The sequence below is a fragment of the Thalia democratica genome, chromosome 2 (genome assembly GCF_965202585.1).
Source record: "Thalia democratica chromosome 2, ktThaDemo2.hap1.1, whole genome shotgun sequence".
Taxonomy (NCBI): domain Eukaryota; kingdom Metazoa; phylum Chordata; class Thaliacea; order Salpida; family Salpidae; genus Thalia; species Thalia democratica.
The window spans coordinates 43,033,917-43,051,821 of NC_139166.1; the positions used below are offsets into that span (position 1 = coordinate 43,033,917).

Genomic DNA, 17,905 nt, shown 5'->3' on the forward strand with positions numbered 1-17,905 from the left:
GCTAATATTTTATTCATTTTATGATGAACTCAAAAAAATCATGAAAATTAAAAGTTATGTCTGAATTAAAAAAACTAAAACTTAATTTAAACAGGTTAGAAGTTTATAGGTAGTTAACATTATTTTTTTAAAAACAGTTTGAAAATAATAAAGGTAATAAAGTTTATAAATAATTGATTTAATTTAAGACAAAAATAAGTTTTATAATTTATTAGTCAATGTAACTTTATTGCATAATTATAATTATTAATTATAAAAAATGCGGCTTGATATTATAAACAACTTCTTAGAGTCTTATTATGAAAGCAAAAGAAAACTTTTTTATTATTAATTTTAGATGTTATTCTTATTAAATAAGTAAATATTACACTAAAATAAACTTTTAAGTAGTGCTGCTAGTTTTATAAGCAGAAAAACATTGTATTAAGTTAACTTATGTCAAAGTTTACAGTTACTTTGGTTTGTTTTGATAAAAGCACAAGTTGAAATTGACTATTAAGTTATTATTAAAAACAATTATTTTTTTATTATACATTTTATTATACTATCTTAAAATTTTAATAAGTTTTTTTTTATTCAAACTAATAAAATGTATCTATAAAAAAGGAGTGTTGCTAAATGCCTTTAAAAAACTTGTTGAAAGCATAACATTTTTAAAACAGAGTTTTGGGAAAATATTTTATAACTTTTTCATTCAAAATTTCATCAAATGATCAAAAAGTCTTTTGAGTCATTAGTTTTATAAAAATAACTTTATATGTATGTAATTTTTTAATTGTTTTTTATAAAAAGTTATATTATAAAGTTTAGGTTTAAAATATATTGAACTGTTAATAATATATTATTTTTTGACTTAAAATAAATATTTAATTAACACTGGGATATATTTTAGCATGTTTATTATAACCTTATTAGTTAGACCTTCTGGTAATTTCTTAATACAATTAAATCCATAAAACTTTCTGAGATATAGCTAAAATAAATTTTAAAGGTTACTAAAATTTAACTATTTTTGAAGATTATGAATTTTCTCTTGAAACAAGTTTTTTATTTAAGCTTTTATAACAATTATAGTTTTACAAACTAGACCTTCTTGTTCATTTGAATTTGAAAAAGAAATATGATATATTGCCCCTTTAAAATTTTTGTAAGAATTTTAGTTATCATGTTCCTATTTTTTAATGTTCTTAACTATTTTAATTAGAAAATTAAATAGACACAGTTTATCTTTATACGTAAACATAAAACATGTGCTTATATTTTTAGTATTTTGTTAAACGAAGCTTTGAATAAGTTTGCGTTAAAACAGTATTACCTTAGTCTAAATTTTAAACTTTCTATTAACTGTCTAAATTAAAAAGGTAACTTCGCAAATTGTTTTTAAATCAAATTATTAAAAAGACTAGAACTTTTGGCTAATGTTTTTCCTATACACATTATTAGTTACGGAATCCAATAAAATAGATATAAGGCAGTGAGCTTCCCTAAAATTTAAACATAAAGGAATATAGCTGTAGGTAATTTTGTCAGGCTATGTGCGCGAATTCAATTGATTTTTTGTTTAGAAAAGAGAAAAAACGTCCATGCAAGCTGCTGAAATAAAACTTCATTAACTTCACCTGTTATATGAAAAATCAATAGGTTTTTTAGCGAGTTCTAAATCACATATATATATATTTATACATATATATAAACTAACTTATCCATTCATAATTTGAGTTAATAAAGAAATGTAAAAAAAAAATTTCTCGTTCTCAAAAATATAGTCTACTCTTTTAGCTCAGTTTGTGTAGAGCTTGTATCTAGCTACTACTACTTTAAAATTAGCTTTCTTTGCTTTATTTAAAGTTAATGTGTCAAGTAAGTTTGTTTTGCAATAACTATTTTTGTTTTTGTAGAACTTTAAAGAAGTTGTTATCTCAGATCTTACAAGTTCACTAGGTAAATTCAAACAGTTTGAATGAAAACTAGTTCTATTAAAAAAAAAATTTGAAACAATATTTAAATTCAAATTTTAAACGTAGAACAAAAAAGATAAAAATAGCTATTTATACCTTTTATTTTTAAGAAAAGCACATAGTTGCGTGGAATATTTTAAATGGTTCAGTTTATTAAAAAAACTTTCTACCCTCTTCTTAAGTTATTATTTAAAGTTTGTTAGATATAAACTATTTAATTAATTACTTTTTAACATTAGTTTGAATGTTCATAAAATTACGTTATATATTTAAAATAATCTATAGAAACTAATAAGTAGTTTGATAATAGACTAATCATAAGCTTTTTTTCAATGTTAACGAATTTAAAAGTTAGTTTATCAAGTAAAATTAAAAGAAAGACTAACCTACAATATTAACTAATTTGTAAAAGTCTTAAAGCCGAATTTATTAAAATTAGGTCAGTTTATTTTAAGCTCGTAGTTTTGGAATAGTTTTAAAGCCTTGCACATTGGCAACGAAATTCAAAGATCACAATATATGTATGGTGTATAAAGCTTTATTGTTCCTTGTGTTGTACTTATTTTCGGTTACCTTTTACGCTTTTTTATAGTTGTTAAAATTACAGGTTTGATGTAACTAGAACAAAAGTTAAGGTTTTGCGCAGATTAAAACTTTCATTACACATTTTCCCTTTAAGAAAATTTAAAAACATCGCCCCATTTATTGGAGATCTCACCTTTACTAGTTAATTACCATTTTACTTTTTCGCCGCCTTACTATTTAACACACCCTGATAGCCAAAATCGTCCCAAAAGGGCCTTTGTTGTTAACTTTAAGAAACCCTGCTATAGACCAAAAATTGTTTTGTATATCTTTTTAAGTAAAGATTAATAAATAGAGTTACGCAAAAATTACTTGAAACACATTAACTCACATTCCCTCATATAGTCAAACTCAAAAACAAACTTTAGAAATAAAACAAGTTCTTTAAAGATATTAAAAGTATAATATAAAGATTCCACATTTTAACCTTGGAGAATTTTTATACATATGTGCTTTAGTTAACAAAGTTAGTTGTTTTAAAACCGGCTATAAAATTAATCGTACTTATTTATTATGGTTTTTCTTACAAATATAAAAAGTTAAAGTAATCGCTTCCGTTTTCAAAAAAAAAAAATTAAAAATGTTCTATGTGTATAGAGAGGTACACATAATTCCTGACAATCTTTAAAGAAAAAAAATCAATAGAAACGTTTTATCCGTTGTACAAACTTTTGCTGAATCTCTTAAGCTGCTGTAATTTAATTAAGACTAGTCCATTTGTGACATTCACTATAGAGCTTGTGTAGAAATTCATGGTTTGTAAAAACCACTTAAACTTTAAATCGATAGAAAAATGTAAGGATTTTTTGTAATTTTCAATAATTTAAATCATTTAAAGTTCTATCAAAACAAACAAGCTATACAACTCTTCTGTCTTATTCTTTATAGTTATTTCTCTGAACTAAAAAATATTGCTTAATTTACTGTAGTGTAAAGAGCTTATTTACATAATGATATTAGTGCAAATTAAATTGTTAAATGCAGATTCTTATTTTTTATACTTAACAAGGTCGTATTTTTTTGCCACCGAAACCTGGAAGTGAGTTAAGTATTTAATTTGTAGTAATATAACTACTTTTAATAATGTTTTTTATATACTTTAAGTAGTTTTTGTTTTTAGCACTGGGTGAGTACAGAAAACTTCATATAATTAAGTACAGTTTATGTTTAGTTTTGATCCGAGTACTAAATTTTATTTTAAAAATAACCAGTGTCTGGGTTTTAAATTTTTATATTTTCAAAGTTTTCTATAAGTTCAAACACGTACGGCTTACAATAAAAACTGAACTGTAACTATTTAGTTAAGAAAGTTTTGAAAATGTAAATGTCATAATGATCTAAATATATTTTTGAGTAGCAAGTTCTACAAAATTAAACTTCTTGATTTAATTTTTTCTTAACTTAATTACTAAAGTTTATAAGTATTCTAATTAAAAAAACTAATCTTTTAATACAAAATGATAAATAAAGACTGAGTAAATGTAAAAAATTAATCAGTTTCTTTAACTTAGAAGGGTGGTTAAACTAGTATATATTATTTAGTTAATTTTTTATACCTTTAATATTTTTGCTAACAACAGAGTGTGAACTAAATACTTATAAGTCAAGTGTTGTAGAAGAAGCTTGTAAAAAATGTCCAGCTAACAGTTATACTGATCAATTGGGTCAAACTGAATGTGAATGTAATGTTAATTTTTATCGTGCTCAAACAGATCCCGTTTCTTATAAATGCACACGTTAGTTTTTCATTTAAATAGTTAAACGTTTTAAAAACGTTCAAAAAGCTAAAATGCTGCCAGCTTATCTAATTAGTTTAAAAGTTTAATGAAATATGAAAATAAAATAGGGTTGTTTAAAACAACTTGCTTAAAAAGCTAAATCTATTTCATATAATAATAATGCACATACTTTATCAAAGTTCAAACTATTTAATTTTTTTTTAAATTATTATTATTTTTGTTTTTAATATTTAAATTTTTTTTTTATTCACGGCTTCTTAAAGTCAAGTGATTTTTAAAATCTTCAAAATAGTTTTCTTATAGAATGCAGGGTAGTTACCAGGTACATGTAAAAAAAAGAACATTTTTTATAATTTATCAAGAGCATAGTTTTATAATTACACTTTTTGATAAATTTGTAAGTAAGTAAAATCATTTTTAAAAGGCTAATGTTGAATATATACCAGCTAAAGATTTATATCAAACTTTATTAAAGTTTATTTGCAAATTAATTATCCTTATGCACACTACTAGACACCGAGGTAAACACTTTGAGAAATACTGATTTAGTGTAAAATTTAAACCTTGTTTTGATTGCTAATACTATGTTATCTTTTCGCTATATATATTTTTCAAAACTTATACTAAATGTATACTCTTTTTAGTTTATAAATGTTTGTTAAAATCAAAATATTGAAAGTGGTGTGCGACTCGATAAACGAAAGTTTTTTTTGTGCACCAGGTCCTAGGATCAAATATTTAAGCGCATTTATTCAAGTTAAAAAAAACTTTCTAAAGTATTATAATGCTTCAACATTTTTGAATTATTGGCTTGATCATACCAGTAATTTTCTATTGCTTATCCAAATGAACAAAACGTTGATCGGTGGCAAAAGAGCCTAATTACGGAGTGGATAACTGTAACATATAAAAATTTTAAAATTAAAACCCACAAGTCGACACGTAGACAAATAAAAATATTTCATCGTGTATAAATCACAACTTTAGCATTTATTTGAGCTAATGGTACTTTACTCAGAATTGTAAAATCATTAAATGAAATAGAACATCATACTTAACTTATGTTTTATAAACGATCAATTTTCCATTTTACTAAGCAATAACAACCTACTATCCTAATCAAGCCAAAAATGTCACAATTTAGAAGTAATCAAATACTTAGTAATAATATTATTAATTAAAAATAGTTCTTATAATTTAAATAAACTCTAACAAATTATAAAACGCTGCTATAATTAAAGCTTATTAAAAAGATATAAAAATAACTTATGCTAAAATGAAAGTTAAAAGTTTTTTTAGACAAACTTTGACTATAAAAAGTATTTTTTATGAAAAAACAAAATTTAATACTGTGTAATTTAGATAAAAAATTAACATTTATTTTCCTACAATAAAACTAAAACAAATACCTATTTAAACTTGAAAATTAAAATCAAAGTTGATAAAATGAATTAACAATATAGAACCTCCTAGCAAGCCACTTGCAGTTTCTCTAATTGTAAACACAAACTTTTTTGCAACATTTTTTTGGAAGCGACCAATGTACGATGGTGGACGTAAAGATTTAAGCTTTAGGTATTTAAAAATATTAGTTGTTGAAATATTCAAAACGATTGTAAAAAAAAGTGTAAAAATGCAAATGTACGATGGTAATTATATTTAAAATCTATAAACAGTTTTTTTCTTATTCAAATATAACTGTTTTAAACTTAAGGTAAATAAATAGTGTATTTAAGTACTTATAATTTAAGTAAACATATTGTATTTTAATAACTTAATGCTTTCCAATTTTTGTGTTTTAGCCTAACAAAAAGTTTTTGTGGGCCTACTTTTGATGACTGCATTCAAGAATTTAAAATAAAGATAGAACATCCTACAATCAAAGATAATTCACCGTCGATAAGTTTTAACTACTCCTTTGAATTAACACCAAACAGTCATCACAAAGTTAAGGTTTATTACTTAAAAATATTTACTCATAATTTAAAAATTTAGTTTTAATTAATAAAATAAATACAAACAGATTTGTTCTTATAATGAAGTAAGTGAAATTAGCTCTACAGGAAATAAATGTGTTGAAACAACTCATACAACAGGTATTAAATACCAGCTAAAACCTAAACTTTAAAACAACTAAGCTTTTGTTATTTTAAAAAGCTTATATTATATAAAAATGTTTTAACTTTTAACTTTCTTCAATTTTTAACAAAACTATGTTCTATTTTATTACTCTTAATACTTATATCTAAATAAAAAATTATAAAGCTAACTATTTCTAAGTTTTAATACGTATTTACTGAAATCTAAAAAGTATGTGTTAACAAATCAAGTAAGCAGTCTACATTAATGGAATAATCATTTTAGATTTAGCACCTGTTTATGATATAAAACTTGAAAAGAAAACTTTGGGGAACATAAAAGTTACATGGAAAGACAAAAATAATGATAATAAGTTTTCTAAAACTCCGCATTATGAAATTAAGTTTAAAAAAAATAAAGCGAGTAATTGGAAATTTTTACAACTTAATGGTACAAAAGAAGTGAACCTTCAAAAATTTTACAAAATTAGAGTAAGCGTTGGATGCAAAATTTTATTACGTATTTAACATATATTTTTCTAAAACTTTTGAAGTAACTAAAATATTGTTTTGTAAAGCGTTGTAAACTTATGCTGTTATGTTTAACGTTTGATATTTGTGTTACATGACTTTTCAAATTACGACAATTCAAACGTTTACAATTTAAAATCCTATAAAACAATTTAAACGGCCACATTTCAAAAAACAATTTAAACTTCAATAAAGCAAAAAATGCTAATGTCGGTCTTAATGGTGAAATAATAATAAAAAAAATCAAAAAAAAAAATCATTAAAAGAAATAATTCACAATACTAAAGTATTATTAGAATTTGAATTATATTTCAAAAATAACAGTTAAACGTTTTGTAGTTTAAACAGCATTTTTATAAAAATATTCTTGGTTAAGTTTTCTTATAGCTTCAACATTTTTATTATGACAAACACAAAAGCAAAAAATTCTTTTTGTTTAGAAGTTTATGATGAATAGAAAATCATAACATAAAAAAAACTTCTTTTGATATTCACAACATGTTTATAGTAGTGTAATTTATATATGTAGATTGCTCTATTTTTTTATACACTTTTAGATTCAACCTTATAATGAACTAGGACCAGGGCAAACTACAAGAGAAATCTTTTTTTCTGAATTCTATAACAACACGGAAAATCCTTTTCTAACATCGATTACACCAAAAAAAGATAAAACTACTATAATGGCAGTAGCAATTGTTTGTACACTTGCGATAATAAGCTCAACTATTCTTTTTATTTTGGTAAGACAAAGAACAAAAAGATATAAAAATAAAGCAAAACCATCCAGTTTAAATAACGAAAACACAAATGAGGAAAACCTGATGCTTCAACAAGCAGAACTACAAGGTATATTTAATGTCTTATAATATTATCTTTGTTTTATATATAATTTAAACTGGCCAGTTTAATATTGATTTGATTTTTATAGTTTAATTGTTAAAAATTTTGTTCAAAAAAAAAAAACTGTTAACATTTCAGGATTCAGTTTGAAGAACTACATTGATCCTAGTATTTATGAGAACCCCAGTACAGCTTTACAAGTCTTTACTAATGAAATTTGTAGAACAAGCATAAAAATTGAACAAGTTATTGGAAAAGGTTTTTTTTTTAGTTTTTCTTTTTTTAGTTTAGTGACTTTAACTCAATAAATAAACTTAAGGTGAATTTGGAGAAGTTTGCAAAGCTGTTATGTTAAATGATATCAAGACTGTAGCCGTTAAACGACTAAGACTCGGTTATCATGGACGACAAAAGGATAGTTTTTTGGAGGAAGCCTCAATAATGGGACAATTTAATCATCCAAATGTTGTTAGCTTAAAAGGAGTGGTAACTAAATCAGAGCCTCATTTGATTGTAATGGAGTATATGAGCAACGGCGCTTTAGATTCTTTTTTACATAATAAGGTAATATCAGTAACCCAAACGAACTGATATAACCTTACGATTATAACCATAAAAAAAGTTTTATTTCTTGCTTTTGTTTAAGATTAACTTTTGATCATTTTAAAAATCTAAATACCATTGTTTTCATTTTTTAGGACAAAAAAGACTTTTTTACACCTAAAATAATCACAAAAATGATGTTTGAGATTTCTAACGGAATGAAATACCTTTCAAAAATGGGATACGTTCACAGAGATCTTGCAGCAAGGAATATTCTTATCGATCACAAATACACGAGCAAAATTTCTGATTTTGGACTTAGCAGAGTTTTAGAAGACGCTTCAAATGATCAAAATGCTGTTTACACAACAAAAGTAGTTTTTTAAATGAGTTCACAACTAAACAGCAAATAAGTTACTTTAACACTGTTTTATTTTAGGGTGGAATGATAGCTATACGATGGACGGCACTTGAAGCAATCCAAAACAGAATATTTACGTCTTCAAGTGACGTATGGAGTTTCGGTGTTGTGATGTGGGAAATACTAACATTGGGAGAGCGACCTTACTGGGATGTTCCAAACAAAACTGTAAATTATAAAAAATACTAAAAATAAACTAACTTTAAAATTACTTGTGCGTTAATACTATATCTTTCAGGTAATAAAACTACTTGAAAGCGGTTATCGCCTACCTCCTCCAAAGTCCTGTCCTAAAGTACTGCACAAGCTTATGTTGAGTTGTTGGAATCAAAAACGAACCGAAAGACCAAATTTCTATCAACTCTCTAACGCTCTTTATAGCTTTATTGAACAACCAAACTTACTTTTAGATGTCATTAATTGCAGGTTAAAATGCTAATTAAAATTAAAAATGTTGAACTTAGTGTTTAAACCAACTAGTTATAAACTGGTTATGTAGTAAAACTTTAGAAACAAATCTATTCAAGTTTAAATTTGTTATCAAAATAAATTAAATATATAGGGCATTCTATGAAAAAGAATTCTGTGTTCCTGAACTAGCTGATTTGCAATCTCTAGACTTGTTACTTCAAAATGTACATATGCTACAACACAAGCCGATTATTTTAAGTTTTGGATGTTTAACTGTAGAACAGATTATTCGAATTTCATCCAGGTAGTTTGATTTAAAACCTAGTTAGTAGTCGAGTATACATATTTCTTATTTACATGTTTATTTATTTTTATTTTTTCATTCATATAGTATTCACATAAACATGTAGTAAAAAAATAATTACATCATAACATAGTGTTTGTTGTTCGTGCTTGCATTTAGGATAAACAATATTTCGGTTAAATAGTTTGGAGCTAATTAAAAACTTTACAACTAATTTCAAAAAAAACTTATTAATATTAACAAGACATTTAACTGTAAATATTTCTAAAATTTCATGATATGTAGTTTTTCAAAGCTAAATATAATTAAGAGTTTTCTTTATCTTTAATATAGGTTTTAAACTATTTTTTTGTTAACAACGTTTTTTCTACACTCTTGTTAAAGTATTTAGGTCAAGGATCAATAAAATTACAATTTAAACTAAGAAAATATTAAAGCTATGAAAAAACTAAAAAAATTAAAATAAAATGCACTTAACTATACAGTTAACATGGTAAAAGTATAATGTTTTACTAATTTCTTAATTAAGTTTCAATTATTTTTCTAGAAATTGAAAAGTTATAAATTTAAACTAGCTAGTATTATAAAAATAAATAAAACTGATGAAATTAATTTGTATTAAATTTTCTTAATATTTCTGCATATATAATACTTCCGAGATTATTCTTCATAAAATTGATGATAATAAAAAACTATTTTAGTTAAAAGAATTATATATAAAAAATTATGCAACAACTAATTTTAATATTATTACCTTAATTTAGAATGTTAACTCTATTTAGATTTGAATATTAAATCGATACAATTTATAAACAGTTAATTTATTGAAAACTAAAACAAAATACTTGAAAAGTAAACAAATGACAATTGATTTTAGTTCAATAAATGGTAGTTATTTACATTGTTATTTAGTGAAGCTTTAAAGTCACCAAACAGTTTTGCTTTAGATAAACACAAAAATTTAAACAGACCGATTTTATTAAGAAAATTAAGATAAGTTAAGTAATAAATGAGTTTCTGAAAAAATTTTTACTATAGTACTTGAAAATTGATAAAAAAATAAACGGTACTTTGAAAACTTATAAGTTATAAACGTTATAGACTAAATTTCTAAAAAATAAACCTTCATTGAGAAAAGTTTTTGTATAACTATTTAATTATACCGTAATTCAGCTTTGCAAACTTCTTTATAATATTTGTGTTATTAAAAGTGTTTGTTTGTATTTAGCCTTTCAGAATTCTTTTATAAAATAATTCAGAACAATCGTATATAATTGGCATAGGTTAGATTGTACGTACTAAGTTTGTTTTAAACACTAGTTGATAAAATTAAAACCATAACAAACTGAAAAAAGGTAATATTTCTTCAATAAATTATTTCTTTAAGTATAATTATTATATTAGTAACCTATTAAAAGTAAAATATAACATAAAAATAATTGAAAAAGGTCTATAACTTTGATAAAAGTTAGTGGATTTTTAGTCAACTAAGATGAAAACAAAATATTTAGTTCAGTAAGAGACGCTCATAATGATTTATATAAAACTTAAAATTTCAATAAAATTATAATATAACTTTAAATGTAAAATTTTACAATAAAATGTTTTATAAATTTTAAAATTTATACTAAAACGCATTTCAATGGAGTAATTAGAAAAAAAGAATAACGAGTTACACTTAATGATTCTTAATGTTATAATGTCTGAGTAAAACATTAAAGGTAATTAAGTGGTAAAAGGCTCATAACGTTTAAAAATAAAATTTTCTCACTTTTTTGTTTTTACAATAATGCTTTGAAATATCTTTTTAAGTTATGCAAATTGCTTTGGTAAAAATTAAACTTTTATGAATTTTTATGCACATCATTTGTGGAAACAAACAGTTACAGCTGCCTTTTTTTTATTCTACTTAGGTACATCTTTTGTTGTTTGTATAACTTGTCATATGCATCAAAACACAAAAAGTTTTGTTAATAATAGATGAGGTGGTGTAATATTTACTTTTTAACTTTTGAATGCTTCTATTGAGTATGATTACTGCTATTGAAAGCTAATTCGTTTTTTTAAGTAACTAAGTGGTATTTTATAAACATTGATTATATAATTAATAGAAACTGAACAAAGGAATCAATTCAAGCTGAATATTCTTAAATAAAAAAGTACTTATTACAACTTCAGACAGCTACTAAGTTTCACCGCTAAACGGATTATCAAACTGCGATCCTATAACAAAATAATATTTTTAATGAAAAATTTTGCGAAAACTTATAAAAATATATTTTAGTATAAATATGTTTATAGAAAAACTGTTGTATATTTTTTTATACTTTTTTATAGTTAACTAGGTTATTGTACAAAACTAAAAACAAGTATAAATAAAGTTTAGCTGAAAACTTTGAAAATTATATAAATAAAGTAAAATTTGTGGTAAGTTAGTTGTATACAAATTAAGTGATTAAGGTTAAACTTAGAATTGTATTATTATGCAATAAAAAATGGATTTGAAAGAAAAAGGCTTATTTCAAAATTTATGGACTAGGTTGCTTGTTAAGCATAATTATATTGCTTTGGTTAAAAAGAATGTAGAGAAAACTTTAAGCATTAAAATGCAGTATAATTTATCACTATAAAAATCACAAAAAAAAAAGAGAAACTTATCAAGTAATCTTAAAAAAATGAATATAGCGATAAAACATTATAAGACTGAGGAAGGATACAATACAAAGCTTATTTAGAGCAGTAAATTTATTTGTAATATGTTAAATTATAAAAGTTGTCTAGATTATAAATATTATTAGTATGTGTTTTTTTAGCATGTTATGCAACCTGGAAAGGCTTCATATTGCCCTATTAAATAAAAGAAAATTCTTTAATGACATTAACGAATTCAATATTTAATATCCACATTATTTTTTATAAACAATATTTTAGGTTAAGTACTTATAAATATATTTCATTCTCTAAATAAGCGTTGCGTGGTCACACGTTAATGTTAAGGTGTTTTACCTAGTATTTGCTGACTTCAGCATTTTTTCAAACTTTTTTATTTTTTTTGTTTTTTTATACCTTTATCCCTAACCTACCTTACCCAAATATATTAAAAGTTAATCAAAAAAACAAACTTTTAATAACTAAAAATAATCCTATCATAACTAAAGTACTTATATTTTTGAATATTCAGCAAATATTAGAGAAAACGCCTTAATGCTTCAATAAGACTCGGATTCATATATAACGTATATCGAAAGCTCCTAATATATTTAGTTAACTTAAACTATCATATCAGGGAAAAAAACTTAAAGTGTAGATGTTTACTATATGGCAAAAACTAAAATAATAAATGGTAAAATACCAGATTTTTTTATACCAATTTATAAACTTTATATTTAATAGAACAACAAGCTTGTTTTTTTTCTACTTTTTTTTATTTCTTGCTGTTTAAGTACAAAATTCTTTACTTATATAATTTTTTAATTCATTTAATTATTTGTAGTTATTATTTGTAGTTGTTTTGTCATAAACTAAATTTTCTAGTAATAACTTTTAAGAGAAACACGAATTTTTTACATAGTTTTGCTTTAATTTTAACTATATTTGGCAACTATGGTATAATATTTTAAAATATGTTGAATTTGGGAAATATGGAAAATCTTATTAAAGATTTATAATATTTTTTTATAAGATCAACATTAACATTTTATCCCTAATAAAATAGTTTGTAATTACTGGTTATAATAGTGGCTTTTATTATAGTCTTTAATGTGGCTTCAATAGTAAATTTATTCTAACTTTAAGCTTATAACAACTTATTTTGTATACAACATACAATAAGTTTTGCTTCATTTGATTTTCGAAAATTTCAACTCAGCTTTATCTATCTTTGATTTTATTTTTGTACAATAACTTAGTTAACCATTATATAGTATAAAAAAGTTGTATAACATATTTTTCTATAAACTTTTTCCACAAGTTTAACTATATTTTTATAAATTTTTGCATAGTTAGTCATATTTTTTTTCACAGAATTGCAGTTTGATAATCTAATCAGCAAGGAAACTTAGTAATCGTCTGAATTTGTAATAAACATTTTATTTTTAAAAAATATCTAAAAATGTAATGTATACAGCATGCGTTTTTTATAAAATTTATATATACAAAACTTTACATCTTCTTTGTTATTTACTCTCTTCAAATAGTTTTTTTATCTACTTTAGATAAATTTTTGTTATTAATAAAATTTTATATAATGATTTTTTATTTGATATACAGAGAGCTACAAGTGATGGGTATTACTGATAAAAACTCGATTCAAAAGTTTGAATCTGGTATTTTGATGACAAAACAAAAAATGTATGAAGCTAGGCATATTGGAATTTCAGTATGAATTTTCTTACTTTTAGTTTTAAAAGTAAGATAAAATTAGAAAATTAAGTTATAGTTAAATTTATGCCTTTTATTTGCCCTTTTTATTTAAAAATCTAATAATTCAAACAACTTTACTAATACAATTGGTTTGGTTATTCTATTACATAACTTATATAATTAGAAACATTTATTTATTTAAATGATTAAAAAAAACATTATTAAAAACTTAAAAAATTAACAAACAAAAAGCTCTAAAATTAGGGCCGAGATAATTTAATTCTTATTTTTATTTTTGATACAAGTTAACATTTTTATATATTTTAAATATAAATTTATGCAATATTAAAAAATTCATACATTGTTCATTAAACGACAAAAAAAAACGCTAAAATTTATAAGTCTAAGGACGAAAAACCTGGTGTACGAAAAAACCTTTCGGTTATCGAAATGATAGAGTTTAATGTCCAAGAATATATTATTGCTTTTTATCATAATTTGTGTTTATGCACTGTTAATTTTTTAACCTTTAGTTTTGAAAAATTTAAATTTATCAAACGTTTTTATCTGTAAATACGTTTTGTCTGTAATGTAACTAAGATATAATTCAAATTTAAGAAAAAACATAAAAATTACATTGATTTTTTAAATTGAAACTTTTTTACATCTAAAACATCATTATTGAAAAAAACACAAATAATTATTTATTTCTGTTGTAGTGAAAAAAAAAGGTTTTTGGTATAGTTTTTAAAATAAATTAACAATAGACAACGTTTTTTATCTAGTAATTTTTAGTTTTTGTTATGAAGTTAATTGTTTTTAAGTTTTACATAAAAAAAATATTTTTTTGTCGATTTACTCTATACTCCAATATATTTATTATGTTGAATTCTTAAATGTTTGAAATAAAAAAAGTTAGTTTTACTGAGTTGTTTATTTCGAAAAAAGGTTAAGAATAAATTATCATTTTAAAACAAAAATAGTAGTATTTAAATTCTAGCTTACTAGATTTTACATTAAAACTATGTTGTAAAAAATCAAAACGTCAACTGTTTTTTTTTGCTTATGTTTAATTTTTAAAAGTTATATACTAAAAATCATAAAGTAAAAGTTTTGATTTAGTTTAGTAATTCAGATTTTTAAATTATGAGCTACAACTAATAGTTAATTACTAAAAAATTATTTCATAAAGTTTTAAAATAAAAAAAAAAGTTTAAATTTTATACTTAATTAAAAAAACCCTCTAAATAAAAAACGTTTTTTTGGCCTTTAAACTATAAAATATTTTAATAAATATTAATTTTTTTAGTAGAAGTATAAATAAACGAAACATTTAAAAGTTTGTTAGTAGATTTGAATTCTGTAGTAATAAAAACTAAAAAGCTTAAAATAAAAAAAATGATTGGTTTTGATTTATTTAAAAGTAGTTTTATTTACAAAGCTGTTAAAGATACTCAAGGTTACATTATAATTAAAAACCATAGAGAAATTTTTTATCTTTTTTTTACCAACTAAAAAACATTAATGTACAATAAAATTATAATGCAGTAATTTACTAGATTTTTAACACGCTGACTAAGTTTAATAAATAAAAAACAATTGAAATCATTAAAAATATTTTCATCAATTAATAAAAAAAGTTTTAGTTTAAATTCAGTTCAACCGTATTTAAGCTAAAATTAATAATTACAAAGTATAACTGTCTATAATAAGTCTCATGTTTTATAGTAAAATAAAATTAATATAGCTGTTTTTATCTTAAAATTAATCATCTTGAAAAATAGTTTACGTACATTGCATTACAAATTAGTTTTGTTTAAAATAAAAAAGTTAATAGTAATTTAACAAAGTTTTTACAACTTTATTCACACTACTTTATTATAATTAAAATTACTGAAAGAGTTTGGAGAAGATTGACACTATATTATTTTTCAATAAAAAAGTTTTTTTCGAATGCTTATTTATAAACAGTAAAGTATTGGTATAGATATTAAAATATCTAGAGTGGTATTCTTTAATATATAGTGACTTAGCTGACAACTTCGTACCTTTATTGATGTTTTTGCATATGTTTAGTTTTTTAACTTAGTTATTGATTTCATAATTTTAATTTAAAATGTTGCTTTTATTCTGTATTTAACACTAAAAGGATAATATAAGTATAAAAATATTGTTATTTTGTTATTTATTGGTTAATCTGAAGTTTTTGTTTGTACATTTTAATTAAAATATAAAACTTTTATTAGAGTTAGCAACTTTGTAAAACAAACAAGCATGTTCGTTTGCTAGAAAGTTTCGGAAACAATTTTTTTGAACCAAATAACTTTGATATTTTAAACAACTTTATTTTATATTAAACTTGTAAATTATTAATAAATATTTTAAAACTTATTGACATGCGTGCATATACTCAAACTAAAGAAGGAAGTAAAAAGCAACTGGATTAAACTTTAAAAATTTAGTAATTAAATTAAGTTTTCGTGCAAAAGTTCGACTTTTAGATGACATATGTTCTTTTTAATAATGAATTAAATATTGCAAACTTGTTTAATAAATAACAATCTGAAAGAAACTAAACACTATATGCAACGTGTGTAGATCATATATAAAATATTAATTACAAATTCTAATCTAAGTTGTAAAAACATTATATTTAAATATTCAAGGTAATATCGATTGTTTGTAATTTCAAAATATTTAAAGTTCAATATTTCTTTTATAACATGTTTCATTACTTTTCTTCTATAAAAAAATATTTATTGTTGATAAATTGATAGGTGGTAATACTTTTTTTCAATATTAACTTTTAATTGTACCAAAAACTAGTTAGTTTTTACTAAATTATATAAAGTAATTTTGTTTACTATTATAATTATAAGCTACAAAATAAAACTTATTCGTAGGTTTAAAATTAATTTTTGCTCTCCTTATAGATACACATTTTGAAAGTCTTTTAGTCTAAAATAGTTATACATAGAACCTATTTACATATACACTAACCTTACAAGGAGGAAAATATATTGATTAACGATGACATAATAAGCTTGAAAAATAGTTTTGAATTTCTAACTAAACAGCCATCAACTAGAAGTCTAAACTTGTTTAAGTTAAGCACAGAAATTTCTGCACACAATGCAGTTTGAACTTTAGAAGTTAAGGCTGCTTATTGTAATACTAACTTCAAACTGAAAGACAGTTGTGATTTCAATAGCCAAAAAATCATCTCTGTTTTAAAACCTATTCGGAAGTCATGTAGATTGCATCATATAATTAGGTAATTTTTATGTAAAGTTAAAATATAAAACCCTGTTCAGTACACATCAATTCCCCATATATAACCTTGTTGTAACGGACAAGATTTTATGCTAAATTAATAGTAAAACAAAACGTTTTTAGAATTGTTAGGATAAAAGCTTTTATTAGCCAAAATATTTAATAAGAATAAAGACTGGAAAACAGAAAATCATTCCATATAAACTTAATTTAGGTAAAACTAGTCACAACCTTTGATTAAAATCGATGCTTGTAAACACTTATACATCTATGCCATTGTTAAATAGTAGTCTACTTTGAACGCATTCCAAATTAAAGCAGCAGCACTGTATAGACTTCAGTACATAATTACGTACCAAAGAGATACCGTAGTGGGGAACGGGTCACTTTTGCACAAAAGGTCACTTTTGTACGATGGGACACTTTTGCACGGCGTCACTTTTGCACGCAGGGTCATTTTTGCACGAGTGGACAATTTTGCACGGCGACTCTTTTGCACAAGCGTAACTTTAGCACGAGGGGACACTTTTGCACGGCGTCACTTTTAAACGGGGGGTAATTTTTGCACGAAAGTAAAAAATAATAAAATAAAGAGAAAATTATTAAATTATTAAAAAGAAAAAGAAAAAAAATATTAAAAGATTAATAAGAAAAAAAAAAGTTACTCGCTGAGGGTAATAGTTAGTGGTAGCAGTGATAATAAAAATACAATAGAAAAAATTACAAAATAAAATAAAAATTAGACCAAAAAAAATTAACTAATAAAAAAACAAAAAAAATACTGACTAAAGGTAAGGATTAGGGATATCAGTGGTATAAAAAAATATATATACCTAATAAAAACTATCAAAAAAAAA

The 17,905-nt window shown here is 23.2% G+C and overlaps 1 protein-coding gene across 1 annotated transcript; it reads left to right on the forward strand.

Annotated features, from left to right (window-relative positions):
- Nucleotides 1-7,574: 7,574 nt before the first annotated feature.
- On the forward strand, nucleotides 7,575-9,137 carry LOC145828597 (ephrin type-A receptor 3-like). The gene is made up of 6 exons (XM_082936353.1): nucleotides 7,575-7,740; nucleotides 7,873-7,992; nucleotides 8,054-8,298; nucleotides 8,433-8,651; nucleotides 8,717-8,866; nucleotides 8,937-9,137. The coding sequence occupies exons 1-6, from the start codon at nucleotides 7,575-7,577 to the stop codon at nucleotides 9,135-9,137; spliced, it is 1,101 nt and encodes a 366-aa protein (XP_082792479.1).
- The last annotated feature ends 8,768 nt before the right edge of the window (nucleotides 9,138-17,905 follow it).

Coding starts and splice junctions, on each gene's coding strand:
- LOC145828597 (XM_082936353.1), top strand. CDS start 7,575: ATGGCAGTAGCAATTGTTTGTACACTTGCGATAATAAGCTCAACTATT. Junction 8,652..8,716: donor ATGCTGTTTACACAACAAAA/GTAGTTTTTTAA, acceptor GTTTTATTTTAG/GGTGGAATGATAGCTATACG. Junction 8,867..8,936: donor GGGATGTTCCAAACAAAACT/GTAAATTATAAA, acceptor TATATCTTTCAG/GTAATAAAACTACTTGAAAG.